Consider the following 14,605-nt stretch of genomic DNA (forward strand, 5'->3'; position numbering starts at 1 on the left):
TTGTTCTTCTCATTGGCACTTAGTGAAGGTTACGATGATGAAAGGAACGCTCTTTCCTTTCATGACCACTAAAGAGAAGACAAAGCTGCTCTAAGCTGTGATTGGACAATATACTTTGATTGATAAGATTCGGTCATTTGGCAATTAGGCACTTGCCCAGTTGTTTCTTTGAACCTCTACATTTTGATTGCCAGTTTTGTTTGGTCTGATAAAAGCTCAAACAAGACTTAATCTTCAACCTGGAAGGCGGAAAATAATGTGTCAAATGATTAGAGTTTCTTTTCAAGGGAATAATTCACCCCAAAATTGAGTGAACTCTTATCCTCCAAGGGATAATTCATCGTTCCAAAACATTTTTCTTCAGTGGAACACAGAAGGTATTTCGAAAAATGTATCGGTGGTGTTTTTGTCCATACAATGAAAGTCAATGGGGTCCAACGTGAGGTTTCACAAAAAAAATCATACAGATTTGGAACGAGATGAGGGTCACTAAACAATGACCGAATGTTCATTTAGGGGTGAACTATCCCTTTAATGATACAGATCACATTCACATGTCCAATGACTATCAGTGTTTCATTTCACTGCAAAAAAAAAAAAAAGGATTTTCGAACTCAGTATTTTTGTTTTCCAGTATGAATATCTAAACGTTCTTAAAGTTATAGTTTAAGAAAATGAAAAAGCTGTCATCGTTTACTGAGTGAGTAACTATTGCTTTAAATCAAGATATATTTACTTGAGAAGCAACATAATTTAATCGTCATGTTTTCAGAAAAACATCAAGTGAGTTTTAGCTTAAAACAAGCATATTGCTTTTCTGAAATATATTTTTCAGAAACTAAGACTTAACATCAGGTCATTTCCATTCTTAAGTAAGTGTATCTTGATTCAAGAGTTTTTAGATATCAGTAATGGAAAACGTCAAAAATACAAAGCAAATCATTTTTGGCAGTGTAACAGCACAGAGCTGCTTGGCTCATATTGAGAGGGTCTGTTTACATGAAGACATCACATGATCACCTCCATATGAAAAGAAAGCACAGTGGAAGACATCTACATGTTATCAGAGCAAGCGTTTCCTTAACGTGAATAATACCCATAAGCTGAACGAGAAGCGAATAGTTCCTTAGGAAGCACAATCTGGCCCGAAATTGCCACAAAGACTCTGCAATGTGTGTTTGTGTGGGAAACACTTGATTTATGGATCACATTAGCCTGGGATGTCCTGTTGGGATGACGGTTAAATCTGAAGTGTGACTGGTTAAAGTGCCTGCCATTCAATTAATACTGTGGACTGACAGGAATAAACCTCGTAGCTTATAAAGAGGCAGTTGATCTGTGAGGGACAGAATGGTTTGGGTGCGTAAGCGCAGAGAGAGGCCATTTTACATTCCTGCACTCGCGCTGCTCGCGCTGAAGTACACCGAGGTCTCTCTCTGTAAGGCTCATTCTTGTTTAGAGGTATTACTTTAGCGATGTGTGTCGAAACAGTTCTCGACTATTTAGCGGAAACGCGAATGCGCCGATTCCAATGCTAAACTGCACTGCTTTATCGAAATAGAAAACGAAATGATTTTCAATGGCCGTTCAAAGTGCTTGTAGGCAAAATAAAGCGGTGAGTCCAGAAACAGTTTGATTTTGAAGCGTAAATGAGTTTTCAGATTCTCGTGTGAGAGGGTTAACTGTTTAAAATACTCAATACCCAGTCCAAGTAGCTTACAGAGTTTTTAACAGTTAAAAAAACTGCTATGTATAAAGTCTGCCACACTTAAAATCATGGAAAATCGTTTGCTGTATTCCGGGAAAACATGAAAGTAAAATAAACTGCCTGAAAAATCTGCTTTGATTGTTTCATTATGAAAAAGTAACTTGTTTTTGCCTTAATATGCAATTGCAGCAAAAGCCAATAAGCTTTTTTTCCCCCAAAGTATTTTCCTCTTTTTTTTGCTTTTTATCAGTTTTTTATTCTGAATAGCAGTCTCGTTGTCCCACTATGGAAGCGGTAGGAAAAGAGCACCCCCTGGTGGCCTGGAGGAATGAGTGACGTTTAAAAGGCCACACGCCTCAGACGGCTCATCAAGTCCCCCTGTGAGAGTGTGCAGGAGATTTCGGTGCTCAGTCCGTGGAACAGGCGCAATAAAAGAGCACGTTTCGAAGCGGGCTAAAGGATAAAGCTCAGTCAGTGAAGCGCTGGCAGGCCTTCTTCCAACGGCACGCTGTGCACCACAGGTCCCTCTTCTCCATGCCGTACACCTTTCGGCACTTCTTGGCTTCGCCGCGTGGTTTCCTGGGGGAAGAGTTCACATAGTTTGGGTTAGCTGTGATGCAAGGCTCCAAAATCATCATGCAGGCATGAGCCCGGCGGACGGGTTACCTGGTTCCAGTGGTGGCTTTGGAAGCGGAGGTGTTGTTGGTGTGTGCTTTGTTGACAGTGGTGTGGTTAACAGGTTGTCTCTTCTCTCCGATGCTCACAGTGCGGATTTGAGTCATCGGGCCCTGCAAAGGCATTATATGTTGAAGGATTATCTGTCTTACACAAAAGCACAACCGAAAACACAAGTGAAGACATGCTTACATCACAGCTGACACTTCTACCGGTCATAAGTTTGAGGTCGGCAAGATTTCCGAATGTTTTTGATACCATTTAAAATAACCGTTTTATTCTAGCTTCATGCATTCTTTTTTTTTATCAACTCTTGAATGTGGGTAAGTTTAATAAAAAAGCAACATTTTGAGCAAAAAGCTAAGAAGGGTCGACATTTCATTCAGTAACATTAGGCAGTTTAAAACTTATATGCTGGTTAATGTCTGATGATCACATTATTTTACATGTGCGTAAGCAATGCTTCTATGGCCCTGTCCCAAATGGCGCACTTCATGCGGACTTTCGGTCTCGTGGACTTAAATTGCGCGTGCTCAGCCGAGTCTACGAGTCCATAGGCCGTCCCATTTAGCATTTTAGCGCTCTGAAGTGTGCTCAGCAGCGCCCCCTTTGTACCCTTGAAGCGGTCTCCCGCGAAGCCCACGTAGATGCAGGCTCCACGCACTTTAACTACCCAGGAATCCTTGCGAAAGGGCAATCAGACAACGGATGGGAGGAGATTTCGCTCACGGACAATTGTTAACATGGCTGAGAAGAAAATATTTAAGTGTAATTATCAATACGGTTTTTATGACAAGTTTATACAAACATTTTGATCATCGACCAGTGGTTGAAGTCTCAAACATAGGCTAATAATAGCGAGCTGAATAATACGATCGCATTATGATTCATTAAATAAATAGAACTGAAGGTCAGGGCTTTACTGAGTATATGTAAACACAACAACAATCGGCAGCATATTTCCCCGAACCTGTAGCTCCTGTCCATAACAACAATCAGACCGTCTTCCTGTTTCTGCCGTGACGATCGAGTCTGTCCCAAAAATACCTCTCAATGCGCCCTCGCGGACTCGCTAAGGGCCCTATTAGGTCTGCACTACATGACGTCACCGAAGTGTGGACTCTGAGGAAGTCCACAAGTTCGGAGTGTGCCATTTGGGACAGGGCCTAACACTTGTTTCTGCTTCTTCTTCACATGTGTTTTTGATCATGAGATTCTTTACTCTTTCAGAAGATGTGTAATAGCGCCCCCTACCGTATAACAGTGAAAACACTGATTGCCGAAAAATTCAGTTAATGCCGGGGGAAAGAGTTAATATATTTTAAAATGTAATTTACTCCTGTGAATTTTCAGCATCATTAACTCAGTTCAGTGTCAACTTATCCTTCAGAAATCATTCAAATATGATGATTTGATACTCAAGAAAGATTTCTGATTATTATCAATGTTGACAACAGTTGTGCTGCTTCATATTTTTGTGGAAACCGTGATACATTTTTTTTTCCAGGATTCTTTGAAAGTTTCAAAGAACAGCGTTTATTTGAAATAGAAATGGTTTGTAGCATTATAAATGTCTTTACTCGCACTTTTGATCAATTTAGAATAAAAGTATTAATAGACCTCAAGCTTTTGAACAGTAACACATAAATACACAATTCAAACAGTAAATTATTTACAGGGTTTCTGCAGGTTTTACAAAGTCAAATTTAAGACTTTTTAAGACCTTTTTAAGACCATTATGAATGAAATTTAAGACCTATATCACGACAAAAAAAAACGTACAAAGGAAACGCAGAGTCTCAAAATTACTTGCCAAGTAATTTAATTTATTCAAACTGAACATAGTAAGTTACTTTCGTCGAACATCAGCACGAACGGTCCCGTGATTTTGGAAATTAGTTCTGTTTTTATAAAATCCGCTATTCCAAAGCACGTAATGTAGGCTGTTTTATCTTTCCCGCACCTGAAGGATTTAGCGATGTCAGAGCCCGGAAACATCGTTTGAAACAATTTCCAGATTTCCTCATTTGCACTTTAGGACTAGTGTCTTGTCACCGTGTGGAGAACCCAGAGCACCTCCGCTTTTAGTGTTGGCTCTGATCCAAAGGCAAACACGGAGGTCGATTGCGGGAGTTGCGGAGCTAATGTGTGGGCCTTGCCTAGGCAGTGTAGTAGAAGTAGTGCTAGAGCCGCCAGATACTTGCAAGAACTGGCTGATGGCTGTCGTTTGCTGGAGACCCTTCACAGCAGTTAGCGCTAGATGTTTATCACTTTTTGCATGTGACTCCAGCGCCCGTACACCCAACGTTCCCAATTTAATAGTTTTCTTGCATAAGAAGCAGTAGGCTTCAAATATGTTGTTTGCAACTGGCTTTAACCAAGCACGAAATTCAGATTTTTCAAGCCAAGTATCGCTAAACTTGCACTTCCCCATAACGTTAGCTGAATAAAATCCGTTTTACGTCTGTCTGTGGTATCTGAGACACGCGCCAATAACACGAAAGCTGATTGGCTGTTGCATGTTGGTCTATTTTGTAGTCGTAATACAGCGAATTATATTTGGACTAGCGAACTAAGGAACTACAACACCACGGAATAAAAATAAAAAAACATTCGAAAGCGCTGCGGGAGCATTTCAATGAGATTTACTTGGACGTAGGAAAATTAAGACCTGTTTAAAATGATTTAAGACCTAGAACACAATACTTCAGCAAATTTAAGACTTTTTAAGGCCTTAAATTGTGATTTTGAAATTTTAGACTTTTTTAGACTTTTTAAGACCCCGCGGAAACCCTGTATTTAATGCCAGGTTATAAAAGTAATTGTTGTTGTTCATCTTCTCTTTTTTACTCAGTCTAGAGTGTTTAGATTCATGGCCACTCTAGGATGACAATGTCAAGGTTCATCAGGCTCAAACTGTGAAAGAAGGGTTGTGAGGGAGCATGAAGAATCATTTTCACACATGAATTGAGTCCAGACCTTAAAATTCATCAAGATATGACCTAAAATTTATGCACCTCTTGATGAAAATAAATGTTGTGATTTGATTTCCATCAAGAAGTGCATCCATTTTTGGTCAAGATCTTGTGTGAAAATGATTCTTCATGCCATTCTCCCAACCATTCTTTCACAGTTTGAGCCTGATGGACCTTGACATTGTCATCCTGGAATATGGCCATGATGGGTCTTCCTATATGGTTATTTAATAAATGAAAGCTACACACTCCATCAATTAGGGTTAGAAGAACTGCTGCCAAATATTTAAAATAATACTCACAGCAATAATGATCCAATCATAGACTCTTAAGCATTTGCTTATTTACATCAAAACAGCGACTGTTTTTTTTGTTTTTTTGGCCAGGCAGTGTAAGATTTCTGCAGTTGTCAACCTGTAACAGGGGTTTGGAAGCTACTTTCTGCGTTTTGCAAAAGCATCTGAGACAGGAAACCAAAAGTCATGCAAGTGCAACTTCTGAAAGACCCCAAGAGACAGAGAAAGACAAGCTGGGAGTGACAAATGAGACAGGATCACTGCCCTTTCAACGTCTAGTGAGCTCAGTCTTTCACAAGATGATAAACGCTGTTGACTGAGTCTCTGAGAGAGAGACTGTGAGAAAACAAGAAAGAGAGAAAGAAAGTAGCCATCTCACCGGTAGACCGTTATATATGACAGGGGGCGACTGCCAGGATACACTAATCCTATCCTCACTGTGAGGCGGTTCAGAGGGCATGCTGGGAATGCTGACAGGGGTTGTAGCCTGAAAAACAGTGTGTGTGAGAGGCGGTATTAGCAAAGCCAGCGGAAAGAGGAAGAGAAAACACTGTTAAGTACAACCACAACCCAGCGATAGCCAAGAAGAGCTGCCTCAAAGATTCGATCATGACAAGCCATTAGAAATGAGACGGTCTGGTACTCATCCTATCCAACCTGGTCCTGAAACCACGGCCTTTGCTGACCTCATCACACTGGCCCATAATACATCAGCAAAATAGACTCCAGCAATTAAAGAGACACGTGTGTACACAGAAGTCTGGCTTTGATATTGAACAGAGCCCTAAATATGGTGCGCGAGCAAAGGTCAAATATATAAATCTCCGACCGTTTGAAAGATTTCAGAAAAGTCATTCATTCAGTTTGGGACAGAATTTCCCAAGAAAGTCCTGTCAAAATGTCTAAACATCCATAAAACAGTGCACTTGCAAGAATATATATTGAATTAGGGTTTCTTACTGATTTGGCAAATGGTTTTTAAATAATAAAGTAAACCTAACAAAATTCAATGAGGTTTAGGTAAATGTCATATTTATAATATAAGATATTTTTAATATTCTCTTATCATTTTTGCCCATCCATTGCCAAAAACAAAATGATGCATAGTTCATATGTGACTAAATCTGTTTCTCATACAAAGCGATCATGTCTCTTTAGAAGACTTGAATTCAACCACTTGATTCATATGGATTATTTTTACGATGTATTTTTTGTCAAAGGTTTGGTATGAATGGACAGAAATATTAAAATATATCTTCATTTTTGCTCCAAAGATGAACAGAAGGATTCTGGGTTTGAAACCACATTAGGGTGAGAATTTTTGGGTGAACACGTCCTAATGAGTATATAATTAAACTGCAATTAATTGTCATGAAAATAATGCAAAATGAGGTTTCATATTCTTCAAACAAAATATAATATCGTATTTCTTTCTTTTGATTTGGGGTTTATAGTCATAATAATAAAGCTTTGTTGACTCTGACCCTCATGGTGAGAGATTAGAGTTGCATTAATATCTAAAACAGATATTTAGCGTGGGGGATCTGAAAGAATATGATGTTCTCAAAGTAAATACAGATTGACAAAAGAAGAGTGTGCATGAAGACTTAATCACTAAACCTTAAACCCATTACATGACACACACACACTCCAATGAGTGCAGATAGAGATAGTGAGTGTGTGTTCAATAAGATGTCTAGACGCAGTGAAGAGCGATGTTACCTGGTAAGCGTGGTCAGTGCGGATGTGACACAGCGCCGACGGTGCTGATTGGCTGAGTGGGGTGTGGATCATGCGGGCGGGCTCAGACCGAGACACATCACAAGTCAGGACGGGGAAGACGGGGGCCGGCCCGGACGAAGTAGGAGAGGTGGGCGTGAGGTTGGATAGCCCCTCCGAAAGAGTGTCCATGTTGACCTCGATTTCAGAGTAGTAGAAATCCTCCTCTCCGTCGCTGTAGTCAGAATCTCCATTTCGTCTGAAAACACACGACACTAAAACTTAGGACAGCCTCCTTAGGACTGCAGGCTCAGTGCTCTTGTGCACGCGCATGTCATCAGGCAGCCGGCAGGGGGCAGCAGTGCCAGCATCATAACCGAGGCTTGATTTACATGGGATAGTCAGGTAGCAACAAGAGGCTATAAAAACACTCTTACTACTTCCATCAGAATGTGGTTCCCTCTCTACCTCCTGTTATGGTGCTCAGAAAGGGAAGAACACCCTGAGCTGCCACATCCTTAGAGACTGACAGACAGACTGAGCCCTTCATATGGACACAATCATCTCCGCCTCAAAAGCTTTAAAAGTGAACTTTACACTTACTAAAAAGAGAGCCAATAACCTATGTAGAAGATTTTTAACACCGTGTCCTGTGCTTTTTTTTAGTGTTAAAAGAATTTAATGTGAGTTCGAATATCATTTTGCGCGCCCTTTATAGCTGTATTGAAAGCGACTGGATGATTCTCAGATCTTGAAAATAAAAGGAAACAAGAATGTTGAACAAACAAGTGAGTTCTATGACAAAGATTCTTTCAGTCACTCAGTATGTATTTTTAAAAGAATAGTTAACCCAAAAAAAAAACACATCTGTCATCGTTTACTGATGCCGTTTCAAACCTGTAAGACTTTCGTTGATCTTCAGGACCCAAATGAGGATATTTTTTTGATGAAATCTGAGAGTGAATTTCTGTTGCTCCATTGACAGCTACACAACAACTACTTTGACGCTTCAAAAAGTTCATAAAGAGATCGTAAAACTAGTCCATATGAATTGAGTGGTTTAGTTCAAATTTTCTGAAGACTCGAACGCTTTATATAATGAACAGATTGAATTCAGGCTTTTATTCACATATTCATCAACTCACACATCAGTTGTGGTAAATGGAAGCATTTTTCGCTTGACGTGCGAGAACCAATGAGGTTCATTCTGGTGTTACGCAGCACGTTTGAGCTTCAGCAAGAACCAATGAGGTTCATTCTGGTGTTACGCAGCACGTTTGAGCTTCAGCAAGAACCAATGAGGTTCATTCTGGTGTTACGCAGCACGTTTGAGCTTCAGCAAGAACCAATGAGGTTCATTCTCATGTTACGCAGCACGTTTGAGCTTCAGCAAGAACCAATGAGGTTCATTCTCGTGTTACGCAGCGCGTTTGAGCTTCAGCAAGAACCAATGAGGTCCATTCTCGTGTTACGCAGCACGTTTGAGCTTCAGCAAGAACCAATGAGGTTCATTCTCATGTTACGCAGCACGCTTGAGCTTCAGCAAGAACCAATGAGGTTCATTCTCGTGTTACGCAGCACGCTTGAGCTTCAGCAAGAACCAATGAGGTTCATTCTGGTGTTACGCAGAACGTTTGAGCTTCAGCAAGAACCAATGAGGTTTATTCTGGTGTTACGCAGCTCGTTTGAGCTTCAGCAAGAACCAATGAGGTTCATTCTCGTGTTACGCAGCGCGTTTGAGCTTCAGCAAGAACCAATGAGGTTCATTCTCGTGTTACGCAGCACGTTTGAGCTTCAGCAAGAACCAATGAGGTTCATTCTCGTGTTATGCAGCACGTTTGAGCTTCAGCAAGAACCAATGAGGTTCATTCTGGTGTTACGCAGCACGTTTGAGCTTCAGCAAGAACCAATGAGGTTCATTCTGGTGTTACACAGCACGTTTGAGCTTCAGCAAGAACCAATGAGGTTCATTCTCGTGTTACGCAGCACGCTTGAGCTTCAGCAAGAACCAATGAGGTTCATTCTCGTGTTACGCAGCACGTTTGAGCTTCAGCAAGAACCAATGAGATTCATTCTCGTGTTACGCAGCACGTTTGAGCTTCAGCAAGAACCAATGAGGTTCATTCTCGTGTTACGCAGCACGCTTGAGCTTCAGCAAGAACCAATGAGGTTCATTCTCGTGTTACGCAGCACGTTTGAGCTTCAGCAAGAACCAATGAGATTCATTCTCATGTTACGCAGCACGTTTGAGCTTCAGCAAGAGGTTTCTTCTAGTGAGTCAAGCAGGTTCGGTTGAGCTTCTGTTTATGTTTGCTGATCAATGTTTATATTTTATTAAAAGCCTAAATTCAATCTGTTCATCATATAAAGCAATATTGTCTCTTCAGAAAATGTGGACTAAACCGCTCAATTAATTAGTTCTGTCAGGACGACTATCGTCAAGTACGATTGACAATTAGCATACGGTTAGGATTGGCGGTATGGTTCTGTTCTGGGCGAGAACTCCCTGCGCATCCATGCAGCAATAACCCCCCTTAGGGTAAACACAACAGAACAGATATCAGTAATTCAAGATTTTAAAGTATTTTCAAGTAAATTCAAGAATTTATTCTGATTCAAGGGGAATCAGAATGCCAAATCCTGACTGGGCGAGAGGAGGAGCTGGGCAATCAGCTCCGGAGAAACGCGACAGCTGCTGATAATACTGAAGGAGCTTATATATGTATACAGTGATAGACGTCGTATTCCTATAGGTAGATGTGGATCAGCTGAGAGTCAGCTGATGCGAGCTTGACTAACGTGACCAGTCAGAAGCAGAACTGATGCTATGCTTAATTTTTACGATCTCTTTATGGACTTTTTTAAGCGTCAATATAGTAGTTGTGTAGCTGTTAATGGAGAGACAGAAAGCTCTCAGATTTCATCAAAAAGATCTTCATTTGTGTTCCGAAGATGAACGAAATTGTTACGGTTGGGAACGACATATGGGTGAGTAAATGACAGAATTTTAATTTCTGAGTGAACTATTCCTTTTAACAATGTTAAATCGATGTAATATTTATGAATTCATTGTGAGTGCAGTGCGCTTGCATAGAGACTCAGCCCACATGCTCTTCTGATTGGCTGTGATTTTTGATTGACTTTGTCACGTCTTGCAGTCGAGTCACGTCTAGTTTGGGCAGACAAATTGCTTGTGTAAATGTTCAAACTGCAGAACAAACATGTGCATCTATTGCAGGCGTGATTTGTCTGATTAACGCTTACCCGAGGTGGACGGTGCGGATGTGGCGCTGGATCCCTGAGGAGGTGCTGAGGACTTTTTCACAGTTCTTCCACAGACACTTAAACATCACCTTCATGGAGTTCTGGAACAAACAAACATGACGATTAACGTCTTATTATGAAGGACACGCCAGTGTTTCCGAAGTTGCTAAAGTTTTAGGGAAGTTTGAAAAGCAGCCAATCACGAATCCAAATGTAAATTTCACAATGACATCATTGCAGTAATATTTAGATTTTTTTGAGTATTCTATTTTATCAAGTCAATGGGAGATTTTCAATCTTATATTTCTTAAAAAGCTTATAAAAGACCAAAATAGACAGCACACCCAAGGCTACAAAACAAAGTTTGAATGCCTGAGAAATGCCTAAGGAACATCAATACAGTTCTGCCTTAAAGCTATAAACCTACTTTAAAAAAATGAATAAAGAGAGAATAATAATTAGTAAGTGAATCTTTAAAAGGAGATCGGGTCTATTTGCAGTCAAGGCCGCTATCTGCAGTGATTCAGAGGTCTGATTGCATAAGCCTCATGAAATTCCCTTCAGCCCACTGCAGTCAAACAACTATTACATATACAGCACTGCCATGTGACGGCACGCGTGTGTCATGTGTGGGAGATTCACACCTCCTGTGCTGTCCTGTCACATTCACCAGCGCTCCAAGTGTATTTTGTTTCTCCTCTCGTGTGTTTATCTAACATACTTGATTTCTGTGTTTCTGTAGGTGATTCAAAAAACGACGAATCGGTCTCTCACACACTTTACTGCAATTTTTGCTTCATATCCAATGTTCAAAATTAACACTCAACAAGTGCCAAAATGGAGTAAACTTCACGATTAAATACAATTAAATTGTAATGTATTCCTGTGATGGTAAATCTGAATTTTCAGCATCACTACTACAGTCTTCAGTCACATGACCATTCTGATATCATTCTTATTATTATCATCAATGTTGAAAACAATTGTGCTGCGCAATATTTTTAGGGAAAATGTGATAAAACGTTTTTTTTTTATAGGATTCAACAAAACAATATTTATTTGAAATAGATATATTTTGTAACATTCTAAAAGTCTTATACACTTCTATACGTATAAAATACACTATATTCACTTGTAAAAGTAAAATACATTTATTGATAAATATCTAAAATTATAATCATTTATTTTTTATCTTATTTATTTTTTATAAAAAAAATAATAATAATGCTAAATATACTTTTAGATATTTATTATCATGTTAATTATTGTGCCTTTTAGCCCCAATAGCAGGGGTGCATTTTACCCCAAATACCATTCTTCTACATATTCTTCTGTTATTGAAAAACTGTTCCTTTAATTACCTTGATCAAAACAGAAAATCATTAACAAGACCATTGCCTCAAAACATGATCAATAATTTTAGCGATTCTCGTTTGGTACTTAAATCTACAACATTTTAAAAACATTAAATATTAGATCAAATTAGCAATGCGGATGTTTTGGAAAATGCTACGCCGATACTTTGTGCCATCAAGTGGTTCAGACGAAAAATAAAATCACAGGCGGCTTTTACCCCGTTGCACCCTATCATATTCCCATAGTTCCAGACAGAGAACGGTGTGAAAGAATGACACTCCAGAACAACAGAGAGCCAAAATTATATTATGATTATATTTATAATTATCATCATTTCCTCTGATTACTCTCACCAGGAGCTTAATTTGTGAGAAAAATGATCACATTAACTCTGAAATATGAAACATGTCTGGACCTGTTCACTACTGAGTCAATGAGTGGGTGTGTGTCTTCTCACACACACACACACACACACACACACACACACACACACACACACACACACACACACACACACACACACACACACACAAACATGCAAATGCTCTTGGCTGTTCTCAAGGCTGATGATTTTAACCCTTTCACAGATCACAAAAGCCTATGAAACATTTCCCATCGAAGCCTCGTCAGAGAGGATGTGACAACCATTAACCGAAAGCGACTGGGAAGTGTATGTTTCCATCTGTCTTTATGAATGAACAGCCAGTCCTCTTGAGTTACACTTCACCCAGCTGCTCAGCATTTGGCTCAGTTCGCTTCAAAGAACGTTTTTTCTCTCTCGTCTCCTTCATTTTCACAGTGGTTTTTATTGGCTATAGCAGGACATATAGGCATGCAGGGAGCTGAAATAATAGAAGAGGTAGCCAGCGCTGTTGCCTAAGACAAGCACTAGCAGTACGGGACACATCCATCTGTCTCCATACACACACACACACACACACACAGGAGAGTCACACTCCAGCCAAAAATCAGCCGGACCCATATTAAACATTATGTAACGCGCACCAGCATGAAATAAACAACTCTACTATCTATTTTTTTTAATTTTGTCTTCAACATTTCGACTACATTTCTAGTTGTGTACAGGATGGCTAATGGGGTTTCTAACATAATCTGAAAGGGCTTCTTCAATCCCCTAAGGATTCTTTTAAAATGACAAAAAAAAAACCTACACTTAATTGAACTGAGTTATTTTTTTAGTAGGGTCTCTCAGTGTATTCTTATTTGCTCCTGTTGTTGGGATCTTTTAAGAGATTAAAGTTATGACGCAATTTAGCAATGCAGTGCACAAGGTTAGAATGGGAGTCCATAGGCTTTTCACAGCAGAACTCAATTATATTATGTGTTCTCAACTAAATGTGTTATTTGAGCTTTAAAGTCAAAAGTAAAGTTGTGTGAGGTTGTAATCATCTGTTTATCTACTGTAGATAAACTTCTAGTTATATCTTGCAAAGTTCCTTGGTTTACAAACTTTACATGGTCCTGACAGGATTTGAAAGACTGGATATTACTTTGCACAGATATGGTCAGCAAGCATTCCTATATTAAAGGGTTAGTTCACCCCAAAATGAAAATTGTGTCAGTAATTACTCACCCGTGATATTTCACGTAGTGAAACTGCGCAAAGCTTCTAGGTTGAACGCAGTGGTTAAAGTGGGATTTGGCAGGTGGGGGAACCCCATAGGAAAAAATGGCTCACCGTGGGACAACATATTGAGTATCGTGGTATAGCAATACTTTTTGGTGTAATTATCATCCACAGCCCCACCCACAGACATGTGCATTAAAATATGAGGAATTTAGGGGGGTTCGGGGACATGCTCCCCCGAGAAAATTTTGATTTCTCTGACCTACAAATGTGCAATATAAGACGTTTGAAGGCCCAAAAAATTGATAATAAATAGCTTTAAAACCATCATTGGGCATTATATTATTTTGTCATTACCTGCTCTCTCCTCATCTACATCTTTCTTTTTCTCTCAGACTCCTAATCCTGCCCTATTTCTTCCCCTCCTAAAGCTGAACTTTGACTGATGGTCTTTTCATTTTCGTCTCAGTGAAGAAAGTAAACATAGGCTTAACTGATATTTATATTTTATGAATCATTGTCTTAAACAAGTTAATTTACTCAAGGCTACCAGGTCAGTATTGCCAATAGGAACCTTCTACAAGCTTTGGAATTTGAAAAGTAATTTTAAATAATACAAATTATAGGCTACGTTTAACACAGTTGGTAGAATTGGCAGACGTTCCCTCATCATGCGCTGTGCAAACACGTCAAAGCATTCTCAGGTATAAATATGCAGCATTAATGCACGTAAGTGATTTTGAACGAATATTTCATGTCGATATACAATGGTTACATGATGTTAAAACTAATCCTGCTATTGATATCTTTGTAAGACCCGAACAGTGGCTAGGGAAAACAAATGTCAGGCGAAATATCGAACCTAAAACTAACTTTACCGCACTCATTCACCGTGAGTGCATTTCACGCATTTGTAACCGCTCGCGTTCAGCGGGGAGGAAGGGAGGTTGGTTGGTCGGTCGGCCCAGCTCGGGACCAGCGAAATTCGTTGAGATTAATGAATCTATTTATTTATTTATCTGAG

At 39.6% G+C, this 14,605-nt stretch overlaps 1 protein-coding gene across 2 annotated transcripts in view; it reads right to left on the reverse strand.

The window, feature by feature from the left end:
- Nucleotides 1-799: 799 nt before the first annotated feature.
- The window catches only part of slc2a4rg (SLC2A4 regulator), a 67,416-nt gene continuing 53,610 nt past the window's right edge, over nt 800-14,605 (reverse strand). Inside the window, exons 5-9 of one of the 2 annotated variants that reach the window (XM_056235294.1) lie at nt 10,638-10,738; nt 7,377-7,632; nt 6,034-6,141; nt 2,375-2,496; nt 800-2,287 (exon numbers count right to left, since the gene is read on the reverse strand). In XM_056235294.1, coding sequence (XP_056091269.1) covers nt 2,176-2,287; nt 2,375-2,496; nt 6,034-6,141; nt 7,377-7,632; nt 10,638-10,738 — 699 coding nt within the window. In that variant the 3' untranslated portion in view covers nt 800-2,175. The remainder of the gene's footprint in view (nt 2,288-2,374; nt 2,497-6,033; nt 6,142-7,376; nt 7,633-10,637; nt 10,739-14,605) is intronic. The other variant, XM_056235295.1, reaches the window with a different exon arrangement.

The sequence above is a fragment of the Rhinichthys klamathensis genome, unplaced genomic scaffold (assembly GCF_029890125.1).
Source record: "Rhinichthys klamathensis goyatoka isolate OS25496 unplaced genomic scaffold, OSU_Roscu_1.1 h1tg000419l_1, whole genome shotgun sequence".
NCBI classification, from domain to species: domain Eukaryota; kingdom Metazoa; phylum Chordata; class Actinopteri; order Cypriniformes; family Leuciscidae; genus Rhinichthys; species Rhinichthys klamathensis.